At 56.3% G+C, this 21,111-nt stretch overlaps 1 protein-coding gene across 3 annotated transcripts in view; it reads left to right on the forward strand.

Moving 5' to 3' along the window:
- The window catches only part of DHX30 (DExH-box helicase 30), a 31,295-nt gene extending 11,436 nt beyond the window's left edge, over nucleotides 1-19,859 (forward strand). For all 3 annotated transcript variants that reach the window (XM_051806115.1, XM_051806113.1, XM_051806114.1), the window contains 18 exons: nucleotides 2,484-2,614; nucleotides 4,722-4,832; nucleotides 5,497-5,852; nucleotides 6,580-6,706; nucleotides 7,713-7,862; nucleotides 8,357-8,509; nucleotides 9,430-10,251; nucleotides 11,405-11,483; nucleotides 11,985-12,089; nucleotides 13,101-13,276; nucleotides 14,478-14,684; nucleotides 15,081-15,162; nucleotides 15,643-15,836; nucleotides 15,983-16,142; nucleotides 16,327-16,484; nucleotides 16,974-17,077; nucleotides 17,328-17,467; nucleotides 18,143-19,859. In XM_051806115.1, coding sequence (XP_051662075.1) covers nucleotides 2,484-2,614; nucleotides 4,722-4,832; nucleotides 5,497-5,852; nucleotides 6,580-6,706; nucleotides 7,713-7,862; nucleotides 8,357-8,509; nucleotides 9,430-10,251; nucleotides 11,405-11,483; nucleotides 11,985-12,089; nucleotides 13,101-13,276; nucleotides 14,478-14,684; nucleotides 15,081-15,162; nucleotides 15,643-15,836; nucleotides 15,983-16,142; nucleotides 16,327-16,484; nucleotides 16,974-17,077; nucleotides 17,328-17,467; nucleotides 18,143-18,378 — 3,491 coding nt within the window. In that variant the 3' untranslated portion in view covers nucleotides 18,379-19,859. The remainder of the gene's footprint in view (nucleotides 1-2,483; nucleotides 2,615-4,721; nucleotides 4,833-5,496; nucleotides 5,853-6,579; nucleotides 6,707-7,712; nucleotides 7,863-8,356; nucleotides 8,510-9,429; nucleotides 10,252-11,404; nucleotides 11,484-11,984; nucleotides 12,090-13,100; nucleotides 13,277-14,477; nucleotides 14,685-15,080; nucleotides 15,163-15,642; nucleotides 15,837-15,982; nucleotides 16,143-16,326; nucleotides 16,485-16,973; nucleotides 17,078-17,327; nucleotides 17,468-18,142) is intronic.
- Nucleotides 19,860-21,111: the final 1,252 nt, after the last annotated feature.

Below are 21,111 nucleotides of genomic sequence, written 5' to 3' on the forward strand. Positions count from 1 at the left end.
TCTGAGCCTGAGCCGCCGGCCAGAGCTGGGCTCTGTCACTCAGGGATCCTATTTTTCGCTCCAGAACAGATTAAATATTTAGTCTTCACCAAGGAGTCACCTCAGAGTGTGAGGAATTGGCTCTGTCGTAGATAGTTGCATTTTGGAGGTGCATTTAAAAAGTGTGCTTCTTGCACTTCTTGTCCCAGAATTTCCCAGGTTATTGTTTTTGAAAGAGGAAACAACCGGAGGCCAAATAATCCAGGCTGGTCCTGGAAGTTTGCTTTTTAGCTTTTCTTTTTTATGAAGTGAATTTAACGGTGCATTTGGGAATTGTGTTACTGCCCCTCCCTCCCTGCATCCCACCAATGTGGAATGGGATAGAACTGCAGAGTGCCAAAGTCTTGGACACTTGGCCAGTGTTCCTGACCAGGAACTTGCCTGAGTGGGTAGAAAGAGCACATTTGCTGTACAGTTACAGGAAACTGGCTCGTGGTTCTTTGTGGGGCTGAGACCACTTTCCTTCTCTGTTGACCAATATATAGAAGGTAATTCATGGACAAGTAGTGGTGATAAATCACAGTAATTCCTGCAATTCCCCTGGAGCTGTCCAAGGCTTCTGAAAGTGTTTCTCTGAGACCCAGGTGGTTCTTCTGTGATTTGCAGGAAGAAATTTCAAAGCTGGGTGTCCCCAGTAATTATTTTGTGCTGAACTGTGGGTCAGCCTGCTGGGTTTTTTCTGGAGAGGGTGATGGGATCAGCAGTATGGCCAAGCATCCACAGGATGTCATGTGTCAGGCCTGCAGAGCCTCTCTCTTACTTTCCTTGAACATCCCTGGGAGTGTCCAAGGCCAGGTTGGACGGGGCTTGGAGCAACCTGGGCTAGTGGAAGGTGTCCCTGTCCATGGCAGGGGGTGGAAGGAGATGACCTGTAAGGTCCCTTCCAACCCAGACCATTCCATGGTTCTCTTATCACCTGGAGTTACTGTTTGTCTTCATTACAGCAACTCTGGAATCAGAGTTTCCAGCAGAACAGGTGGCACATCTTGGTGATGCTCCAGTGAGTGTGACTGTTGGCTTGATCCTCCTTGGATTTGGTGGCTCAGTCAGAAATTCCAGTTGCTGCTGGTACCAGTGATTGTGTGGCTTCTGATTCATTGCAGAAACTTCCCCTGAATTCCTGCAGAGGATTTAGAAACCTCCTTAGAGGGAGTGCTCACACCCAGGGGGTCTGCAGGGTGGGTAACAGGGTCCTGACAGCCTGGGGAGAGCGTGTGTGGGATGAGACCCCATCCCTCTCCCTGTTCCCTTGGGCTGGATTTGGGTACCTACAGGGCTGTGGTGGCTGATTTACTCCTGAGCCCAGCAAATTCCATGTATTCCATTTTTCTGCCTTGGCTTTCTGTTGGATTAGGGCTGTGGATCTGCTTGTCTGGGTTAGTGGGAGTGTTGGAGCCTGGGAGAAGGGGCTTCTTTCCCATTACTGCCACTGACTGGCTCTGATGTGTTCCTTGTGAGCCCCTTGATTTAATCCATGACTGGGGGGCTGTGCAAACCAGAACCGTTCAGAGTAGTTATTGCTCAGTTGGGTTTTGGTATTGAGGGGTGATATTGAACTGCTTTTGCCTCCATGGTGGGGAAGTGGCACCAAATCCCTGCTGGTGACAGTGGCTGGACATGAGCCCAGGTGTGCCCAGGGGGGCAGGGGGCCAATGGCCCCTGGTTTGTACCAGCCATGGGGTGACACAGGGCAGGGTTTGTACCAGCCATGGGGTGACACAGGGCAGGGTTTGTACCAGCCATGGGGTGACACAGGGCAGGGCCCGTCCCTGTGCTGGCACCTCCAGTCCTGGGGGCAGTTCTGGGCCCCTCAGGACAAACCATGGAGGGGCTGGAGCGTGTGCAGGGAAGGGAAGGGAGCTGGGAAGGGGCTGGAGCAGCAGGAGCAGCTGAGGGAGCTGGGGGGGCTCAGCCTGGAGAAAAGGAGGCTCAGGGGGGACCTTCTGGCTCTGCAACCCCCTGACAGGAGGGGGGAGCCGGGGGGGGTCGGGCTCTGCTCCCAGGGAACAAGGGACAGGAGGAGAGGGAACGGCCTCAGGCTGTGCCAGAGGAGGGTCAGGCTGGACATCAGGAGGAATTTCTCCCTGGAAAGGGTGGTCAGGCCTTGGCAGGGGCTGCCCAGGGAGGTTTGGAGTGCCCATCCTGGAGGTGTCCAAGGAAGGCCTGGCCGTGGCACTCAGTGCTCTGGGCTGGGGGACAAGGGGGGCATCGGGCACAGGGAGCATCTGTGACCTTGGAGGGCTTTTCCAACCTGGATGGTTCCATGATCTTGCTGATGCCTGGAGTTGCTGTGGGTGAGCCACTGAACACTCCTTACTTCCCTCTCCGTAACCCTGAGACACAGATGCTCCCAGAGCTGCTTGGAGCAGGTGTTGGAACATGTCTTTGGACAGGACTGCACAGGACCTGTAAGACATTTAGTTCCTCTCTGTTTTTTTTTCCAGATTCCAGAGACTTATTAAAGGAATTTCCACAGCCTAAAAACTTGCTCAACAGTGTGATTGGACGAGCCCTGGGCATTTCCCATGCAAGGGACAAGCTGGTCTACATCCACACTAATGGGCCAAGGAAAAAGGTAATCCCGTGGGGCTGGAGATGGGAGGGACATGAGTGGGAAGGGAGCCAAAAACCTGTAATCCTGGGAGGAACTTTCCTAGAGAAAATCAGAGAGGTGTTTTGATTCTACATAAAAGTTGCATCGTAATCTTTTAAACAAGAAATATTCCCAATTCCTCCCATTTCTCCTAATTTTCACATGCTTTAACAGGTGTATAAATGCAGGTGCTGTCCCTCTTTCTGTGTGTGGAAGGATGGATATTTTTCTTTCGGGTAACTTGCTGTATCTGGCTTTTCCCAGCAGAAAGACACGTACTCTGTGCTTAAATGTGCTCCAAGGTGCCCCACTGCCTTAGAAAATTAAAATTTAAATGCTGTATTTTGGGCCTCAGTAGGCCTAGATTTGGTTGTAGATTCCAGTAGAACAAATGCCACAGCCTGAAACGTCCAACTGCAACCAGAAGAGAAGAATTTGTGTGCGAGGAGGGAGGTTTCTCATGGTACTTAAGGGCAAAACAAAATACAGACTCTTTTTTTTTGTGAGGAATTTCAAGCAAACAGTTTTCCAGGTGGTTTGAGCTGTCCCTGGGCTGTGAGAGGCCCAGATTGCAGGACACACCTCCTGGGTGCTCCGTGGGCAGGGCTCAGCCTCCTGCTGTCACAGCACAGCTCATTCCAGAGCCGAGAGCCCTTTCCAGCTCAAGTTTAACTGGAACGTACATTCCAGGAAAAGGCTCCGTTCTGATGGATTAACATTTTCCAATAACATTCTGTCTAAAATTTCCCAGACAGTTTTTATTGCCACATCCTTTTTAAGCATCCCTGAATTTTAGGGATACATTAGTAATGGTTACTTCAGAGTTCTTCATGATTTGTGTTTGTTTTTCTTGCTTTTCCACTGCAGTTTCCTAACTTAAGTTTTGGAATACCACAACCAGTGCCTAATCCTTCAACTTTGGAATACCACAGCCAATGCCTCATAGTTTTAGTTTGTGTAATCAGTTCACATTCTTACTGGCACTTCAGTAGATTGATGTTGGGGATAACTTCAGATTAAAACAAAAAGCTAAACCAGGAGCTCATGGAGAAAATGAGGGTTGGATCACAAAAAAAAACCCCAAACCAACCCAAAAAAACCAACTCAGGAAGTGTGTGGGGCAAAGACAGGTGGGACAACCTGGAGAGCTCCTGGTTGGAAGTGACCCAGAGGTTTTTGTGAGCACAGAGTGAGTTGGCCTTCAGGAGACACCTTTTTCCCTGCTTTTCCACGCAGAGCCCCGAGGCAAAATCCGTCGGAATTTCCTCCCGAGAGCTGAGGTTCCGCTGGCAGGTGGGCAGCCAGCCAGGGCAGGCTGCTGGAAAGGCAGGAGCCTTTGCTCCAGCCTTGGAGGTGGGGTTTTCCCAGCGGATCTAAATGCCACCTTTCATCTGTGCTGCAGAGACAGGAGAGAATTCCCTAAGCGTTTCCCTCCTGGAGCCTTCCAGCGTCTGCAGGGCTGGGAGCAGATGATTTGGAGCAATTTTTTGATGATGGCAGGGTTCAGCTTTCAGCATTCTTTGCCTCTGCAGGTTTTTAGCTCCCATTTAGAGGATGCTCCCGTCCAGGGGGAGTTTTGGGGGGGCTGTGGTTCTCCCAGTGCTTGTGTTGGGCTGGAGGTGGATCCTCCTGTGCCCGAAGGAGCTGTCTGGGGAGCTGAGGCAACCTGCTGCTGGTTGCATTGCAATAAGGAAGCAGTTATGGAGATTTCCTTGCTGGAATCCTGTTGGAGAGGGCATGTTGCTCTGGGGCACGGTCTGGTGTGCTGCAGTGAGCAGAGAATGGTCCCTGAAATGGAATTGCTCCTGGAATGAGCTCCTGGCATTTATTCCTTGGAGCTGACACACTGGGACACTGCAACCTGGCTCAGCCCTGCACTCCTGTGGGACTGTGGCACCTCTGTGCCCTGCTCAGGCTTTTCCATTTCCAGTGCTCCTGGAATGGCGCTTCCCACGAAGGCACCAGGCAGGCGCTTTGTCCACAGTTTTCTTTGCCTGGAGTTGGGAGGTGGCTGGAGTGGGTGTGCTCCTGGGGCAGGGGAGAGCTTGGGCTGTGCTGGCTCACTTTGCTGGCTGTCTCTGCTTTTCAGAAAGTCACTCTGCACATCAAGTGGCCCAAGAACGTGGAGGTGGAGGGCTATGGGACCAAGAAGATCGACGCGGAGCGGCAGGCGGCCGCCGCGGCCTGTCAGCTCTTCAAGGTGAGCGGGGGGCACGATCCCTGGGGGGTGCAGGCCTGGCCTTTGGGGATGGGGATCTTTTTCTCTCTCTTTGCCTGTTCACTCTCTCAGTTGTCCTGTTAGTCAGGGGTGGAGAGTGAAGTGTTGAGTCTGAATCCATTTGAGCTTAAAATGCCACTTGCGTCAGCCAGGCATGAACTCACTAAGCCCTTGGAGTCCAGCTCCTTGTTCCTTGTGTCCTGGACCTCAGTCAGCTCCTTAGTGTCAGCATCTGCAGCGAGTAGAGCTTCCCTCAGGTGTGTTTGCTGTTGCTGTTCACTAGGGCTCATCTCTGCCAGCCCGCCTGGGTGTGTCTGCAGTCGCAGGAGCTTCAGATCCTCCAATTCCCTCTTCATCAAAGCCACAGTGTGGCAATTACATGTTTTACTTTACTGTTACTTTTAAGTTACACTGGGAGTGGTTTCAAAACTTGAGGATGCTCAGTAGGGCCGAGTTTGTAAAATCCCAGTAAATCCTGGCCCACCCTAAGGAGCTGTGTGGGGCTCAGAGCCGTGCCTTGGGAAGGGAGGGCAGGGACCAGGTTCCCTTTGGTAACAAATAGTGGCAGGGGGAAGTTTAAAGTCCCTTCTCTTCCTCTGTTTCGCGGTGGGGAATGCAGGAATCACTGTGTGTGTCTCTCCCCCAGGGCTGGGGGCTGCTGGGCCCCCGGAACGAGCTCTTTGACGCTGCCAAGTACCGGCTCCTGGCGGACCAGCTGGGCTGTCCCGACGAGCGCTGGTGCTCCGAGGGCAAGTGGCGCTCCAAGTCCGGGCCCTCCCTCGCAGACCTGTCCACCTGCTGGCGGCGGATGGAGCCCGACGACTCCATCCAGCCCATGGAGCAGGGCAGGATGCCTAAAGCCATGAGGAGGGAAGAGCTGGAGGAGGGGGAGCTGGAGGAAGGGGAGCTGGAGGAGGGGGAGCTGGAGGAGGAAGCGATCGATGTCTCGGATTACCTGCCCATGGCACACCAGGACGCCCGGACCCCAGGCAGGGATGCCAGGTGGGTCTGTCCCGGGAGCTGCTCAGCCAGGGCACGGGGAGCGAGGGTTTTCCCTGTGCCTGATCCAGCCCTGCAGTTCCTCACAGCTGAGCTGCAGCTGGTGGGGCCTGTAGATGGGCCAAAGCAATATTGGGCAGCCTGGTCTTGTAGCTGGCTGCCATCCAGGGAATGCACAGGCTTCTTCCCTGGAGCTGTCCCTTTGGAGAGGCTGCCAGGCTTGTTACCTGCCTTACTCTTCTGTGCCTAAAGAGATTTCCATTCCCAGAAATGATCTATGTGGACTTAGACCTGGTTTTGATCACCCTGAGGGCAACATTAAATCTGCTGCTTTTCATCACCATAGTTGCTTGTTTGACTTCATGTTTTATGAGCACAAATCTTGGGTTTTTAATAGGCAACAGGAGCAAGATCTGTAAGGCCACAGTGGTGGTGGTTATTTCTAGGGATGCTCTTTGGATTGGGAATGATTTATTTGTGAAGTCTGTTACAAGCTGTCGATGCTGCCTGGTTTGCAGCCTCAGTGTGAAGGTTTGGAGTGGGTGGCTTTGCTGGGCTGGGTGGTTGTTCTACGACTGACAGATCTGAACAGCAAGGGACAGCTTGACTCTGCCACGACCAGAGTTATCTGTGCTTTACCCACCTGTTTGAGAGCTCAGCAGCTGCTGGAGTGAGGTGGGTGTGAGCACACAGGGAGCATTTGTACATCACCTGTTCTCCTCCCCTGCAGCCGAGGAGGGAGCTCCATTGAGATGACCGACGACAACACTGCCATCCGTGCCCTGACACAGTTCCCACTGCCCAAAAACCTCCTGGCCCAAGTGATTCAGATTGCAACCTCTTCCTCCACAGTCAAGGTAAACTGCTGTCTGACCCCTGCCAGGGATGAAGCTCAGAGCCTCCCTCTGGAATCACTGGATGCTTTGTTTGGGCAGCAGAACTGGGCAGGGGAAGCAAGTTAGAACTAGGCCTAGAAAAATCAGTCTGAAGAGCAAGGAGAAGACTTTGTGGTGAGAATTGAGAGAATGTCTTAATAGAACCATGCAGAATGTTGTTCCAGGGCAGTGGAGGAGCTGCTGTCTGAATGAAGGAGGTCATTTCCTAAGGTTTCATTTCCCCCTGTGTCTCCAACAAGCACAAGTTTGTGTTACTGGGAGCAATGTGTAATTTCTGTGCTGATGGAATCTTTCCAGTATTCAGGGATCCTCCTCCTTGGTGTCACCCACCTCCTGCCCAGAGCTCGTGTGTTTAGCAAACAGGAGCTGTGCTCCACCCCAGAGGCTCTTGGGGACATTCCCCACACATCAGGGATGTTCCCCACACAGCTGCCTGCTCTCACTCCTGCTTAGCCAGTGCCTTGGGAGCTGAGGGGGAATTCAGGGCAGTAAACTTCTAGTGCTCTGTTAAATCTAACAAAAACCCAAACAAACCCCACCAGAAATCCCCTGTGGTGAAGGGTCTAGAGGGGCCGTATGAAAAGTGACTGAGGGCACTTGGCTCCTTCAGCTGGAGCAGAGGAGACTGAGAGGAGACTCCTCGGGGTCTGCAGCTTCTCCCGAGGGGCAGCTCCAATCTCTGCTGTCTGACCAGGGGCAGGACCTGAGGGGATGGCTGCAGCTGTGTCAGGGCAGGGTCAGGTTGGATCTCAGGACAAGGTTCTTCCCCCAGAGGGTGGTTGGCACTGACCAGGCTCCCCAGGGCAGTGGGCACAGCCCCAAGGCTGCCAGAGCTGCAGGAGGGTTTGGACAACGCTCTGAGGTGGGGTGGATTGTTGGGGTGTCTGTGCAGGGCCAGGGGTGGGATTGGGTGATCCCTGGGGTCCCTCCCGGCCGAGGGTGCCCCATGGGTGGTGTCTGTCCCCAGGAGTACATGCAGTTCCGCACGGTGGGCACCAAGACCAAGATCTGCAAGCTGACCCTGCGCTGGCCCTGCCCCATGACCTTCGCTGCCAAGGGCCGGCGCAAGGTGGAGGCAGAAAACAAAGCAGCAGCTCTGGCCTGTCAGAAGCTGAAGGTGAGTGAGTGCCCCTGGCTCCTGCATCCCTGGAGGTGTCTGTGGGTACAGGCTCCTTCCACCTCACTCGCTGTATTTGGGCCCGATGGGGGGATGCCTGTAACTTTCTGACCTTTGACCTAATGCTTAATGAACTAATTCCTAATGAACATGTATTTCCAAACCTTGGGATTCACAACATTCCAGAACCATAGCAAGGGAATTAACAAGAGGGTTTTGTCAGGTACAGTCGTGGCTGCTGTTCCTCCAAAGGGTCTGTTTGAGACCTTCTTGTGAGTGTTGTGAGCATGTAGTTGGCTTTGGTGTGTCTTTTTCTCCAGAGCTGAGGTGGGATCATGTCTTGTTTCTTGCTCTGGCAAGAAAACCAGGAAGTGACGGATTTGGGATGGCAAGGAGTTGGCCTGTCCCCATGTGAGGGATCCATGTGCTCCGTATCCCAGCACTTGGTGTGAGCAGTCTCGTGGCTGACAATGTTGTTTGCCTGTTCCTTGCAGAGCCTTGGCTTGGTGGACAAGAACAACAACCCCCTGAGCCATGCCATGTACAACATGACTTCCCTGCGGGAGCTGGGGGAGAACCAGAGGAAGCCCTGCCACATCAAAGTCCCCGAGGCCACCCTGCGCAAGATCGAGAACTACCTGAACCACGTGAGCGCCTTTGCCTGGTCCCATCTGCCCACAGCAACTGGGTGTCTTTGAAAGCTTCATGGCAAAACACTGAGGGAATTCATGGCTTGATTGTTGCCACAAAACCTGACCAGTCTCTTGCTGCCCCTTTGGAGAAGGGAGACCCTTTTTGGGCAGTGGGTCTTCCCTTTGTGCCTCCAAGGCTGAATCCGAAAGTTCTGATTGATTAAAAGTTCAGCAGCTTTTAATCTGTGAACATCTGGGCCAATGCCTTGATTTGTGTTCTAGACAATTCCTGACCTGTTGTTGCTCCTTTTAGTTCGTCCTGTGGGATGTGGGACTTCCGTTTTTTCTTTTGCCAAGACAGAATATTTCTGGCTCAGGCAAAAACACTTGTGTTTTATGTGAGTTATGTGTCTGGGCTTCCCGAGGGAGAGAAGGGTGGTGGTGTAACGTGATAGTTTCCAAAAGTTGTCTTGGAGGAGCTGTTGCATTGGAGAGCTTAAGTAACTAGTTTGTGCCTGTCAGTTCAGGCATCAGCACTAATACCTCCTAAAATAGGGAGCACAGCAAGGAAAGCACAGGGAGCTGCCCACGTTAATTCTCACCTTAAATATCCTCAGTTCAGAACAGAAGTGACTGAGTTAGCAGAAATCTGAGGAGACCTTGGCAGAGCTTTGTGGTCATGGCAGAGCTTTGTGGTCATGGCAGAGCTTTGTGGTCATGGCAGAGCTTTGTGGGCATGGCAGAGCTTTGTGGGCATGGCAGAGCTTTGTGGGCATGGCAGAGCTTTGTGGGCATGGCAGAGCTTTGCGGTCGTGGCAAAGCTTCACAGTCATGGCAAAGCCAGGCTGGCTGAGCCTGTTCCAGACACTTGTTTCATTCTGTCCCAGGACCGGTGCTAACCTTTCTGTCCTTGCCAACTTCCTCCCTCTCCCCAGTATCCCGTGGACATCAGGGAGTCCCGACCCCGGATTGCCGATGACATGATGAACCTGACCAAGGAATCCGGTGCGATAAGCGACGCCATCACGGGGAAGACCTACATCCCCATGCTGGAGGCAGAGGAAGTACGCCTTAGCCAGAACCTTCTGGCCCTCTGGAAAAGGAGAGGAGCCTCCTGGCAGGAGAGCCACCCACTGCCAGTAGACCCCCACAAGGACACCATCCTGTCAGCCATCGAGCAGAACCCCGTGGTGGTAATAGCGGGAGACACGGGCTGCGGGAAGACCACGCGGATCCCGCAGCTGCTGCTGGAACACTACATCCTGGAGGGCCGCGGCGCCCGCTGCAACGTGGTGATCACCCAGCCCCGCAGGATCAGCGCCATCTCCGTGGCCCAGCGCGTGGCACAGGAGCTGGGGCCCAACATGAGGAAGAACGTGGGCTACCAGGTGCGACTGGAGAGCAAGCCCCCCGCCCGGGGAGGGGCCCTGCTCTTCTGCACCGTGGGCATCCTGCTCAGGAAGCTGCAGGGCAACCCCAGCCTGGAGGGCGTCAGCCACGTCGTGGTGGACGAGGTGCACGAGCGAGACGTCAACACCGACTTCCTGCTCATCCTGCTCAAAGGCATCCAGAAGCTGAACCCCGACCTGCGCCTGGTCCTCATGAGCGCCACGGGGGACAACCAGCGCTTCTCCCACTACTTTGGGGACTGCCCTGTGGTCAAGGTGCCGGGCTTCATGTACCCGGTGAAGGAATACTACCTGGAGGAGATCCTGGCCAAGCTGGGCCGGCACCGACACCGGCACTACGAGATCAAGGTGGGTGTGCAGGTGTTGCCCTGGGGTGGGCACTGACTTTGGTGTGTTGTCACGGGAGAGTTTGGGCCTGGAACTGGTCCCAGTTCCCTCTGGTTCCTGGACACTGTTTGCTTAGCTTTAATTCCACACCAGCCCTCGTGAGGCGAAGTCAGCTTAGTGGAATCACAGAGTACTTTGATTAAATAATGGGTAAAGATTACATTTTGGGGGTCAAGTTACTTTTGTCCCCCTTTAGTGTGAAGTTTGACATTTGAGTAGGCTGAGAGCTCATTGTTGTGTGTGTATAGACACTGACACACACTGGAAGGTTTGCACACTCTCTGCAAGCCTGTCCAAGGCTGGCATGGTTGTGCCTTCCAGCACCGTTACCTCAGTGCTCGTGTCCTGCATGACTGAATTCCCTGGTTGCTGCTTTTTGCAACTAGTCCAACTGTTCCCTTGGAAAATGCCCTCCAGACATGCACTCTGTGCTGTGGGTAATCTTACACCAGCGGTGGGTCATGGAGTCACTGAGCTTGGCCAGGATCTCCAGACAGTTTCTGGTCCAACCTGCTGGTCTGGAAGCTGTCAGCCCGTTTCTCCAGCCTGGAGAGATCCCTCCCTGTGGCTGAGCAACTGTCTGGAGTATGAGCCACTTGTCCCAGTCCCAGATCATCAGCAAACCAGCGTGGGGTATCCCATTGCCTTCAGGGCATTCTTCCTGATTCTGATGTGGCTGGGGTTGTAGCTGAGTTTTATCAGCTTCTCTGATAGCCTGTCCCAAATCACCAGGAGATACAAAAGCTGCTGCTCAGTGTCTGGTGGCTTTGCAGTCCCAGGTGCACGTGGCACAGTTTTGTCCCCAGAAATCTCATGTGAATTCTGTTACTTGTGAGGTGCTGTTCAGCAGAGATGCACAAATCTCAGCTTCCAAATCTGGAGATTGGGCAGGGACTGTGTATTCTCACTGCACAGCAGAGGGAACTGGCAGCAGTTGTGACCAGAGCAGGTTCCAGATGGAGCCAAAACCAGGCTCCCAAGGTTGCTGGCTCCAAGTCCTGGGCAGGCTGTCCAAGTCCAGGCATTTGCAGACTCCAGGAGATGCTCTGGAGGCTGTGCCTGTGTGCTCAGTGCTGGCCTTACCTCACTCACCCACGTGTCCTGTCCCATCCAGCAATCCGACGATGAGTGTGTGCTGGATCTTGACCTGATCACCGACCTCGTGCTCCAGATCGATGCCCACGGAGAGCCAGGTGGGTTCTGCCTTTCCCATGGCTCTTTTCTCCTGCTGGGGGAGATAAAAGTGAACCCTACAGAGCCCAGACGATGCTGAGCCTCTTGTGCAAGGCCTCCTTGAATTCCTGTTGGCCCAAGTGTCCCGAGCAGTGTGGCACGAGGGAATTCCAAGTCTATGGCTAAGAACATCTGAGCCTCAGTGTCCTGGGCAGCTGTTCCTGGGGATGAAGAGCAGGACTTGTCTGTGCTCCAGCATTTGCAGCCTTGAGCTGCACAATTATCTTTGTATATTGGAACCCCATCCCTGTTAAATATTTTTGCCTGGAAGGTGATGTTTTGGGAAGAAGGCAGGACTCTCAGATGACTTGTAAGAGCTTTAAGTGTTTCAAAGCTCACAGGTATCCACTCTGAAACTACAGGCAGCCTGGTTGCTTTCTGCCTTGAAAGCCTGTATCTCCAGCTGGGGAAAAGTGCTTGGATTTCGAGGCTGCGTGTTCCTAACTGTTGGTGTGTTCCAGGTGGGATCCTCTGCTTCCTCCCTGGCTGGCAGGAGATCAAAGGGGTGCAGCAGCGGCTGCTGGAGATGCTGGGCTCGCAGAACAGCCGCTACCTCGTCCTGCCAGGTGAGAGGGCAGGGCCAGCCCCTTCTTCCCAGGATTCAGGAGAATCTGGGACAGTTGGCTCGCTGAGCCCCTTCAGCTTTGCTCTCTGGTGCAGAGCTCGTGTGCTTTGATGTACCTGTGGTGTAAGAGTGTGTGGGGAGCGTGAGTAACTCCTCCTTTGTGATCAAAGCCAGTGGCTTCCCGTTTGCCTCCAGCAATTGGGAATTAGGCCAGGGGCAAACAGCTCAGTTCTGCATTGCTGTAGCTGCCTGCTGAGCCTGCACAGAAAAGATCCTCAGGACCTGTTCTGTTGGATGCAAAAGGACTGTGGAGCTCAGCTTTGATCGGTGAATTTAACATTGCTTATCCCAGGAGGAAGTTTATAACAAAAGGCAGTTTTGCTGTGCAAGGCTGTGAAGGGTTTTGGCACTTCTTTGTTTGTTTTTTAGCAGCCCTCCCTTTCAGTGTGGAACAAGGCCGGGCAGGGGCAGAGCTTTGAGCAGCTCAGCTGTTCATGAACACAGGTGTTCTTCCGTGGGAACCGCCTGTTCTCCTGCTCCCCCTCCCGCTGCCGGCAGTGCCTCTGTGTCACCCAGCTCTGGCAGGCCACTCTGCCACAGCACAGCCACAGGCCCTTGCTGGGAACCACTTCTGACCAAGAGGGCCCAAATGGGAGGGAGGACACCCCATTCTCCTGCCCTGGGGGACTTGTGGGGAGGGGGAGCTGCAGAACTGGACTGTGGGAGAGAGTGGGACTTGAGGGATATTCTGGAGGTGCCGCCAGGCTCTGGGACGGGAGGTGAGCAGAGCTGCTGCTGCTGAGCCAGAGGCTGAAGCAGCTGAAGTGAGGCCTTCCCAAATGATGTGTGGAAGATCTTCCCTGGGGTCTGGCTGGCAGGAAGCTGCTGACAGTGAACATCAGTGACGCCCCCATTTCTGTCCCACATTTCTGGAAGCGGGAGGAGATGGTACAAGAGGAATCTCTGCCCACCAGCTCAGCCGGGTGGGACTGACTCTGTTTTGATTTCCCAGTGCACTCCAACATCCCCATGATGGACCAGCAGAACATCTTCCAGAGGCCTCCTCCTGGCGTCAGGAAGATTGTCCTGGCCACCAACATCGCGGAGACCTCCATCACCATCAACGACATCGTGCACGTGGTGGACAGTGGCACGCACAAGGAGGAGCGCTACGACCTCAAGACCAAGGTACTGCTGCTTTCTTGCCCCTGAGGGCGTTGGGGACACCCTGAACCTCAGGGATGTTTTCAGAGGAGCACTTGAGGTGTCATTAATGGGATGATGGAGCTGTTTCCTGTTTGGCCCTTGGGGCATGGGTGCTGTGTCCCTGTTTGGGGACAGTGTTTGACTCATCACCAGTGTTTGCCTTGTCCAAGCTCTGTGCCAGGCTCCTCACAGCCAAAATTCTGGTGTCTTCAAAGAAATTCAAGGCAAATCCTACTCCCTTCCCAAGTCTGTGATACCATGGAACGTCTGTAGCTTTTCTGTTTGCTTTTTGTCTTTTTCCATGATGTCATCAAAAACCTCTTGCTGACCCACGCAGGGCAACCCTGACCTGTTGATCCTGCTCAAGTTTGCAGCTCTCCTGACCCCAATCCCTTGGTTTGTTCCTGGACTTCCAGAGGGGCAGTGTCTGGCAGTGCTGAGCCCTGTGAAGGCTCTTGTCTGTCCACCTTCCTAACGAGGTGAAGACAACTGTGCTGCTGTTGCCCTCAGGAGAAGGAATTCTGGCTACATCCCCCTGCCTCTGTTCTAGAGCATCATCTCCCAGGGCCAGGTGGCCGTTCACATCTTGGACCAGTCCTGGTTTAAATCCATCCCTTTGATATTTGCCCAGTGTTAATCCCAGTTCAGAATGCAGAGCCAGAGGCAGGGCTGGCACTGGAGATCCTGGAAGCCCTGGGATGAGGACCTGGGATAGGTGTCCAGCAGGTGGCATCTGGGTCCCATCCATGCCCTGATAGAGACCAGCACTGCAGGAGGCAGGAGAGTGGGAAAGGCTTCCCTGGCCCTTTGGGATCATTGGTCAGTCTGGAGTCTGTGTGTGGATGGAAAAATGCAAAGAGAGGGACTTTGGACAGGGAGTGACAGAACAAGGGGAGTCGCTTCATGCTGGCAGAGGGCAGGGTTAGGTGGGATATTGGGAAGAAATTGTTCCCTGTGAGGGTGGTAAGGCCCTGGCACAGGTTGGGGGGAGAAGCTGTGGCTGCCCCATCCCTGGATGTGTCCAAGGTTGGATGGGTCTTGGGATACCTGGGCTAGTGGGAGGTGTCCCTGCCCATGGCAGGGGTGGGATTGGATGGGCTGTAAGGTCCCTTCCAACCCAAAGCAGGGTGGGTTCTGTGATCTGAGCAGCCCTGGGAGCACTCACGCCTGCTCCTCTCCCCAGGTGTCCTGCCTGGAGACGGTGTGGGTGTCCAAGTCGAACGTGGTGCAGCGGCGGGGCCGCGCCGGCCGCTGCCAGTCGGGCTTTGCCTACCACCTCTTCCCTCGCAGCCGCCTGGACAAGATGCCAACTTACCAGGTGCCAGAGATCCTGCGCACCCCCCTGGAGAACCTGGTGGTGCAGGCCAAGATCCACATGCCGGAGAAAACGGTGAGCACAGCGCCGGCTGCGGGACTGCGCCGGCTGCGGGACTGCGCTGGCTGTGGGACTGCGCCGGCTGCGGGACTGCGCCGGCGGGAGCCTGGAGCCAGCTCCAGGGACAGGAGTGGGGAACAGCCAGCGGGCTGATGACTTGGGATCTTGCTTTCCTAAACACGGGGCTGTCTGGGGATGTTAACACCAGGAAATGTGAAGAACCCTTCGATTACAGAGTGTGTCTAGAAGGCTGAAGGAATGGAGGGGGCTGAGCTCATATCCCTGGAGGCAAAGAAAGAGGGAATGCTGTTGCAGTCTGGGGCCCTGGGGCAGGACAGAGGGCTCTCCCACATGCCTGCATGGGAAACTTGCCCACTTTTTCCCTTTTCCCTCCCCCCTGCTGTGTTGCAGGCAGTTGAATTTCTCTCCAAGGCTCTGGACAGCCCTGACATCAAAGCTGTGGATGAAGCCGTGATCTTGCTGCAGGAGATCGGTGAGATAATGCTGTGTCCTGGAAACATGTTTGCTGTCTAAACACGGGAAGTGGGAGCTGGCACAGGATCCTGTGGGACAGACTCTGCAGGATTATCCCTGGAGGGGGATGGCAGTTGATAGGGACTTCCCAAACCACACGCCTAGTGGTGTTTTATTTCCCACACCACTCTGCTCAAAGAGTGGGGAGAACTTTCCAAGGTTTAAAAACAAAAGGGAAGGGGGTGACAGGGAGAGAAGGGGAGCGGTGATCTGGAATTCAGAACTGGGCCTTGTTGACTGTCATGTGCCTGTGACAGCCATTTCTTCAGCCTCAGCTCAGTCAGACCTGGGGGGTTCTGGGTGCTGATTGCAGGCCCCTGTCCCTGTGCCTCTTCTGGAGGTCCCCCAGATCTCCCAGGCGCTGTGGGTGGGTTCTCCTGGCAGCTCCCAGAGCCCCCAGGAGCTGATGTCTGTTCCCACCCTGGGGGCTCTGTGGCAGGAGTGCTGGACCAGCGGGAGGCCCTCACCACCCTGGGCAAGCGGCTGGCCCAGATCTCCACAGACCCTCGGCTGGCCAAGGCCATCGTCCTGGCCTCCATCTACCGCTGCCTGCACCCCCTGCTCGTCATCGTGTCCTGCCTCACGCGGGACCCCTTCAGCAGCAGCCTGCAGAACCGCGCCGAGGTGGACAAGGTGAGGGGCCCTCCGGGGCGGGGGGAGCAGGGGCGGGGGGCTGCCGTGTCCCATGTGTCCCACGTGTGTCCCACGTGTGTCCCACGTGTGTCCCACGTGTGTCCCACGTGTGTCCCACGTGTGTCCCACGTGTGTCCCTGTCCCAGGCCAAGGCTGTGCTGAGCCGGGAGAGCGGCAGTGACCACCTGGCCTTCGTGCGGGCCGTGGCGGGCTGGGAGGAGGTGCTGAGGCGCAGGGACAGCCGTGCCAGGGACAACTACCTGCAGGACTACTACCTGTACGGGCCCAGCCTGCGCTTCATCAACGGTGAGTCTGCTGCTCCCTGACCCCAGAAAGGCACCGTGAGGGGTGGGGGGCAGGAACGGGCTGGACTGGGCAGGGCCTGGCTTTGCCACAGGATGGAGCTCCTGTCTGTCCTGCTGAGGTAATCACTCCGAGGGATGAAGGGAGAGGATGAGTCTCATCCCTGGGGCTGTCTAATCCCCTCCAGGCCTTGTCAAGCAGTTCTCTGAGAACCTCTACGAAGCCTTCCTGGTGTCGTCCCCGTCTGACTGTACCATGCCATCATCTGTGTGTAACCAGTACAGTGAAGAGGAGGAACTGGTCAAGGGAGTCCTCATGGCTGGGCTCTACCCCAACCTCATCCAGGTACTGGCTCTGCCATCACCCTCCTGGGCTTGCTGGTCACAGTGGGTGGCATCGGGAAGTGCTGAGGTGCCAGAGATGCCTGTGCTCTCTTGGGAGTGTCCCCCCAAGCCAGGCTTCCTGCTCTGTGCTCCTGCCTGTGCTCCTGCCAGCTTCTCCAGGGCTATCCCTGGATCCCTGCTCATGAGGAGTGGCCACCCTGGCCTGCTCAGGTCCACGCCTGGGTTCTTGTTACTTGGTCTGGGAGTTGTTGAGGTGGCTCCTCCTCCTGCCTGCTGCCCGAGGTGACATCTTTCTCCTCCCGTTTGCTGCCCGTTGCACAGGGCTGGGTGACTGCCCAGTCTGGTCACCCCATGAGTGTGCTCTGCTAACCCAGCAGAGCTTCTGGGAGTAGAGGAACATCCTCACGCCTCCCCACACGTAGGAGAGCTGGTTGTGGGTGGGCAGGGCCTGCTGGTTGTGCAGGCCTTTGAGATTCTCCTCCCATTCCAGGTGAGACAAGGCAAAGTGACCCGCCAGGGGAAGTTCAAACCCAACAGCTACGCGTACCGGACAAAGGCCGGCACCGTCCTGCTGCACAAGTCAACCATCAACAGGTGGGTGCCAGACCCCACAGCACACACACCACAACCCAGCGGGCTGTGCTGAGCACCCCCATGGCTGTGCCAGCCCCAGAGCCCAGCCTGGCTGTGCTGAGCCGTCCCTGTGGCTGTGCCAGCCCCAGAGCCCAGCCTGGCTGTGCTGAGCCATCCCCGTGGCTGTGCCAGCCCCAGAGCCCAGCCTGGCTGTGCTGAGCACCCCCCTGGCAGTGCCAGCGGGTGGTGGCTGACAGGGCTGTCCATGCAGGGAGGCCTCCAAGCTGTACAGCCGCTGGCTCACCTATTTCATGGCTGTCAAGTCCAACGGGGGCGTGTTCGTGCGGGACTCGTCCCAGGTGCACCCGCTGGCCGTGCTGCTCATGACCGACACCGACATCCACGTCCGAGGTGAGTGCTGCCGGGGGTCACCTAGTGCTGCTGGGGGGCACCCAGTGCTGCCGGGGGTCACCCAGTGCTACCGGGGGCACCCAGTGCTGCCGGGGGGCACCCAGTGCTGCCGGGGGGCACCCAGTGCTGCCGGGGGGCACCCAGTGCTGCCGGGGGCACCCAGTGCTGCCAGGGGCACCTGAGCTCTGCCTGGCCCTTGGCCTGCCCCGCTCTCCGAGCTTGCGCTTTGGGATGGGTGTTGCTGTGGTGGGGCCGTGGAATGATGGTTTGTGAGCTGTCCCTGGCTGTAGCTCTGCAGGGAGACCAGGAAGGCAGCCCCCAGCAGGCTGAGCCTGTAGGCCTGTGTGCCTGGATCATCCTGGGGGAAGGAGAGGCTGAGCTGACCTGATCCTGCCTGTCCCTGGGGATGTGTCCCTTCAGCCCCTGGGGTCTGGCAGTGCTGCAGTCGGTCTCCAGCCCTCAAGCTCAGACAGGCTTGCCGTCAGTTGCCTCCTGTGGGAAACTGGGAGGATCCCAGTGTGTGCTCAGAGTGCTGCCTGGCTTTTGTGGGAGCTGTTGGCCCGGCTGAGTCCCTGTTGGTCTAAAGTGGGAAGGAGCTGTGTAGCAGCAGTGGAGAGGCTGGAGCAGCCAGCACAGTGAGCCCCGTGCCCACCCTCCCCTCCGCTCTCTCCCAAGATGACGGCTGGAGAGCCACCGTGTCCCTGACGGACAGCGACCTCCTGGTGCTGGAGGGGGACTCCTACACCATCCGCCTGCTGCGCGACTTCCGCGTGTCCCTGTCCAAGATGGTGGAGACGTGCCTGTGCTACGAGATGGCCGCGATCCCCGGGGACCTGCACCACCAGCACAGCCAACTGCTCGACATCCTGGTGGATCTGCTCAAGGGCCCTCCCGGCAGCTTTGGCTCGTAGGCGGAGCTGGAGGCTCCTGTGGGGACTTGTAATTTGTATAAAGATGTTCACAAATGTTTATTTAAATAAAGTTCTATTTATCCCTTGTGAAGTCATCTCTCTCCATCCTAGAAGATTAATGTTGTCTGAATCTCCTGCTGTCGGCTCCGTGCATGGTCACCGCGTGGGAAGAGCAGCGGGAATGGACTGGGAGTGCCGATGGACCCGAGCTGCGTGGACACCCACCCGCCTCCTCCGTGCCCAGCGCCATCCCTGACGGGAAGCGAGGACGTGGCCGCCGGGGCCGTCCCGTGCCCCCTCCCCACGGGGCCGGGCTGGAGCCGCTCCGCCGCCAGAGCTCCTCCGGGCTCACCACGAGGACGGATCTCGGCCGTGCCGGGCCGAGCCTGGATCCGGCAGCTCCGGCGCAGGGATCGCCGTCTCTCCACTCTCCACGTGCCCCGGAGGGGAGGAAGCCCCGAAGGCGCCGGATGGAGGTGACATTCCATGGGGATCTCCGAGCCTGCCAGCGGGGCCCTGCAGCCCTCCGTCGTGGCGTCATGAGTGTGAGATGTGGCTCGTCCTTCCCGACCCGCCTGTACTTTTCGTCCTCTTGCGTTGTTACTATGATTTTTTTTAAATCTCCCGTTCTCCCTCTGCCGAGGAGGTCGATCCCTGTCCCCTGTGCACACAGGAGCGATTGTAGCTGCCGGGGCTCCCGCGGGACGCCGGGAGCGCAGGCACAGACCTTTGTTTTCTACGAACAGGGACCATATTTCCGTGGAAGGAGGATTGCGACAGGCACAGCACTCAACGAGGAATCTGGAGTTTAATCCCAGCTTTGCCTTGGACTCTCTGTCCGTAAGACAGTGACCTACCTCACAGGGCTGTTGTGAGGCTTCGCTGGCGTTTGTACCAGGAGGGACTCGGGGCGCGAGGGCTGTGCCCCCGGCGCTGGAGGGGCCCGCGGGGCCTGGGGTCATTCCTTTTTATTCCCATTTCTTATGCTCTTTGTACCTGCAGCAGAGGTGGTGGGCTCTGAGGGCCCCAGCCAGGCACTGCTCCGGGCAGTGGGAGCGAGGCCGTTCCTGCCCCTGGAACAAGGGCAGAGCAGCCCCGGGGCCCCCCTTTGGTTCTCCCAGTTCTCTGATTTAATTTACTGCTCATGGGCTTTAAGGCACTGTGCCCTGTGCCAGCACAAGGGGCCCTCGGAGTCCTGCAGCCTGGGGTCACTCAAAACTTCTCATCTTCATTTCACTTGCTTGAGGTTGTCACTATTATTTGACCAGTGTTTGTTTCTTTTGGCCTGTATAATGGGCAGTATGGTTTTCCCTTCCAGCAGGTTTAAAAAAAAGAAAAAAAGACAAAAAAAAAAAAAAGACTAAGCTATTGTCTAAATGGTTCCGAACTAGTGTGATATTGGGATACTTCCGTGGCTGTTATGTGATACTGGATCTTTTTACAACATAGATTAAAGACAATAAAAAGGGATAGAGTAGGAACTGCCTCTGTCCTCTTCATTCTTTTTTGCTATTTATTTATTTACTGTACCATCTGGAATTTTGTGCCTTTTCTTTGGCCACTTCTCTGGTGGGAGAGGTGCAGAGCTGAGGGGTGAGGTGGGTGGGGAGGGCACAGGGGACTAAAGGGACCTGGCACTGTGGGACCATTGTCAGTGACAGCCTGGGGGGCTGAGGGATCACTGTGGGGTCAGCTGGCAGGACACAGTCCCCCTGCAGTGCCAGAGCCTGTCTGGGGCTGGTGGTGCCCGGGGGAACCAGCCCAGCGGGTCCCAGTGCTCGGAACCGTCGGTGTCCAGAGCTGGGGGTTCCTTCCCAGGGCAGGGCTCGAGGAGGGGCAGAGGAGCTGCTGCTGCTCAGGGACATGGACCTTGGGTCCAGATGCTGTGTGGGGTCCCAGGTTGTGTCTGAGCTAGGGTGGAAAACCTTCCCTTTGTACGAGTGAGGGGGTGGTGGACCCTGGGGGTTCCCCGTTGGTCACCTGTGTGTGCAGGGCCTGGCATGGGCCACTCCAAGAGAAGCAAGGTGGGATGGGCAGGAGGGGAAGGTCGGCTCCTGTGGCTCTGCCCCTGGCTGTGCCAGCTGTGACACACTGCCACGGGCACCAAGGGCTCTCACTGGCCCCGGGGGCTGCCCACAGGACGCCTCTCCCCTCTGATCCCAGGCTTGAGAGGCAAAGCCATGATGGGCATTTTCTGTGGCTGAAGGAATCGGGTCCAACCGAATTCCTTCCCCCCCCTTCCTTATGGCTTCCTGTGCCAGCGCCATCTCAGGTGCCCCTGACTGTGCCACCACGCCCTGCCCGGCCTTCCCACCCCACAGACTCAGGCCCAAGCTGAGGAGGAACATCTAGAAGCTTTATTTCAACCCTTTACAATAGTAAGAATCACAACATCAAGTCAGGAAATGTTGCTAAGGAGACGACGGTCTTACAGCCCCTCGGGGAGGGTGAGACACAAAGGCAGAACCAAACGGGTGGGTCCCCCCAGGCAGGGGGGCTCTGCCCCAGCCCACCCCCCGAGCTGTGGTCTCACACCGAGCACTGACCTCCCCCTGCCCGGGGACAGCCGCGTCTGCCCCGCGGGCACCCCCGCAAACAACCCTGTGACACAAACGACAGGAACACACTGAGAACACGTCACACGCTGCTCACGCCTCACGACAGCCCGGGGAGGTAAAGAGTGTCACCCCGCGCGGGGAGCTGAGGCAGAGAGGTTCAGTGGCTTCCCGAGAC

Source organism: Manacus candei, unplaced genomic scaffold (assembly GCF_025592945.1).
Source record: "Manacus candei isolate 608988 ecotype Guabito, Panama unplaced genomic scaffold, ASM2559294v1 h1tg000066l, whole genome shotgun sequence".
NCBI lineage: Eukaryota > Metazoa > Chordata > Aves > Passeriformes > Pipridae > Manacus > Manacus candei.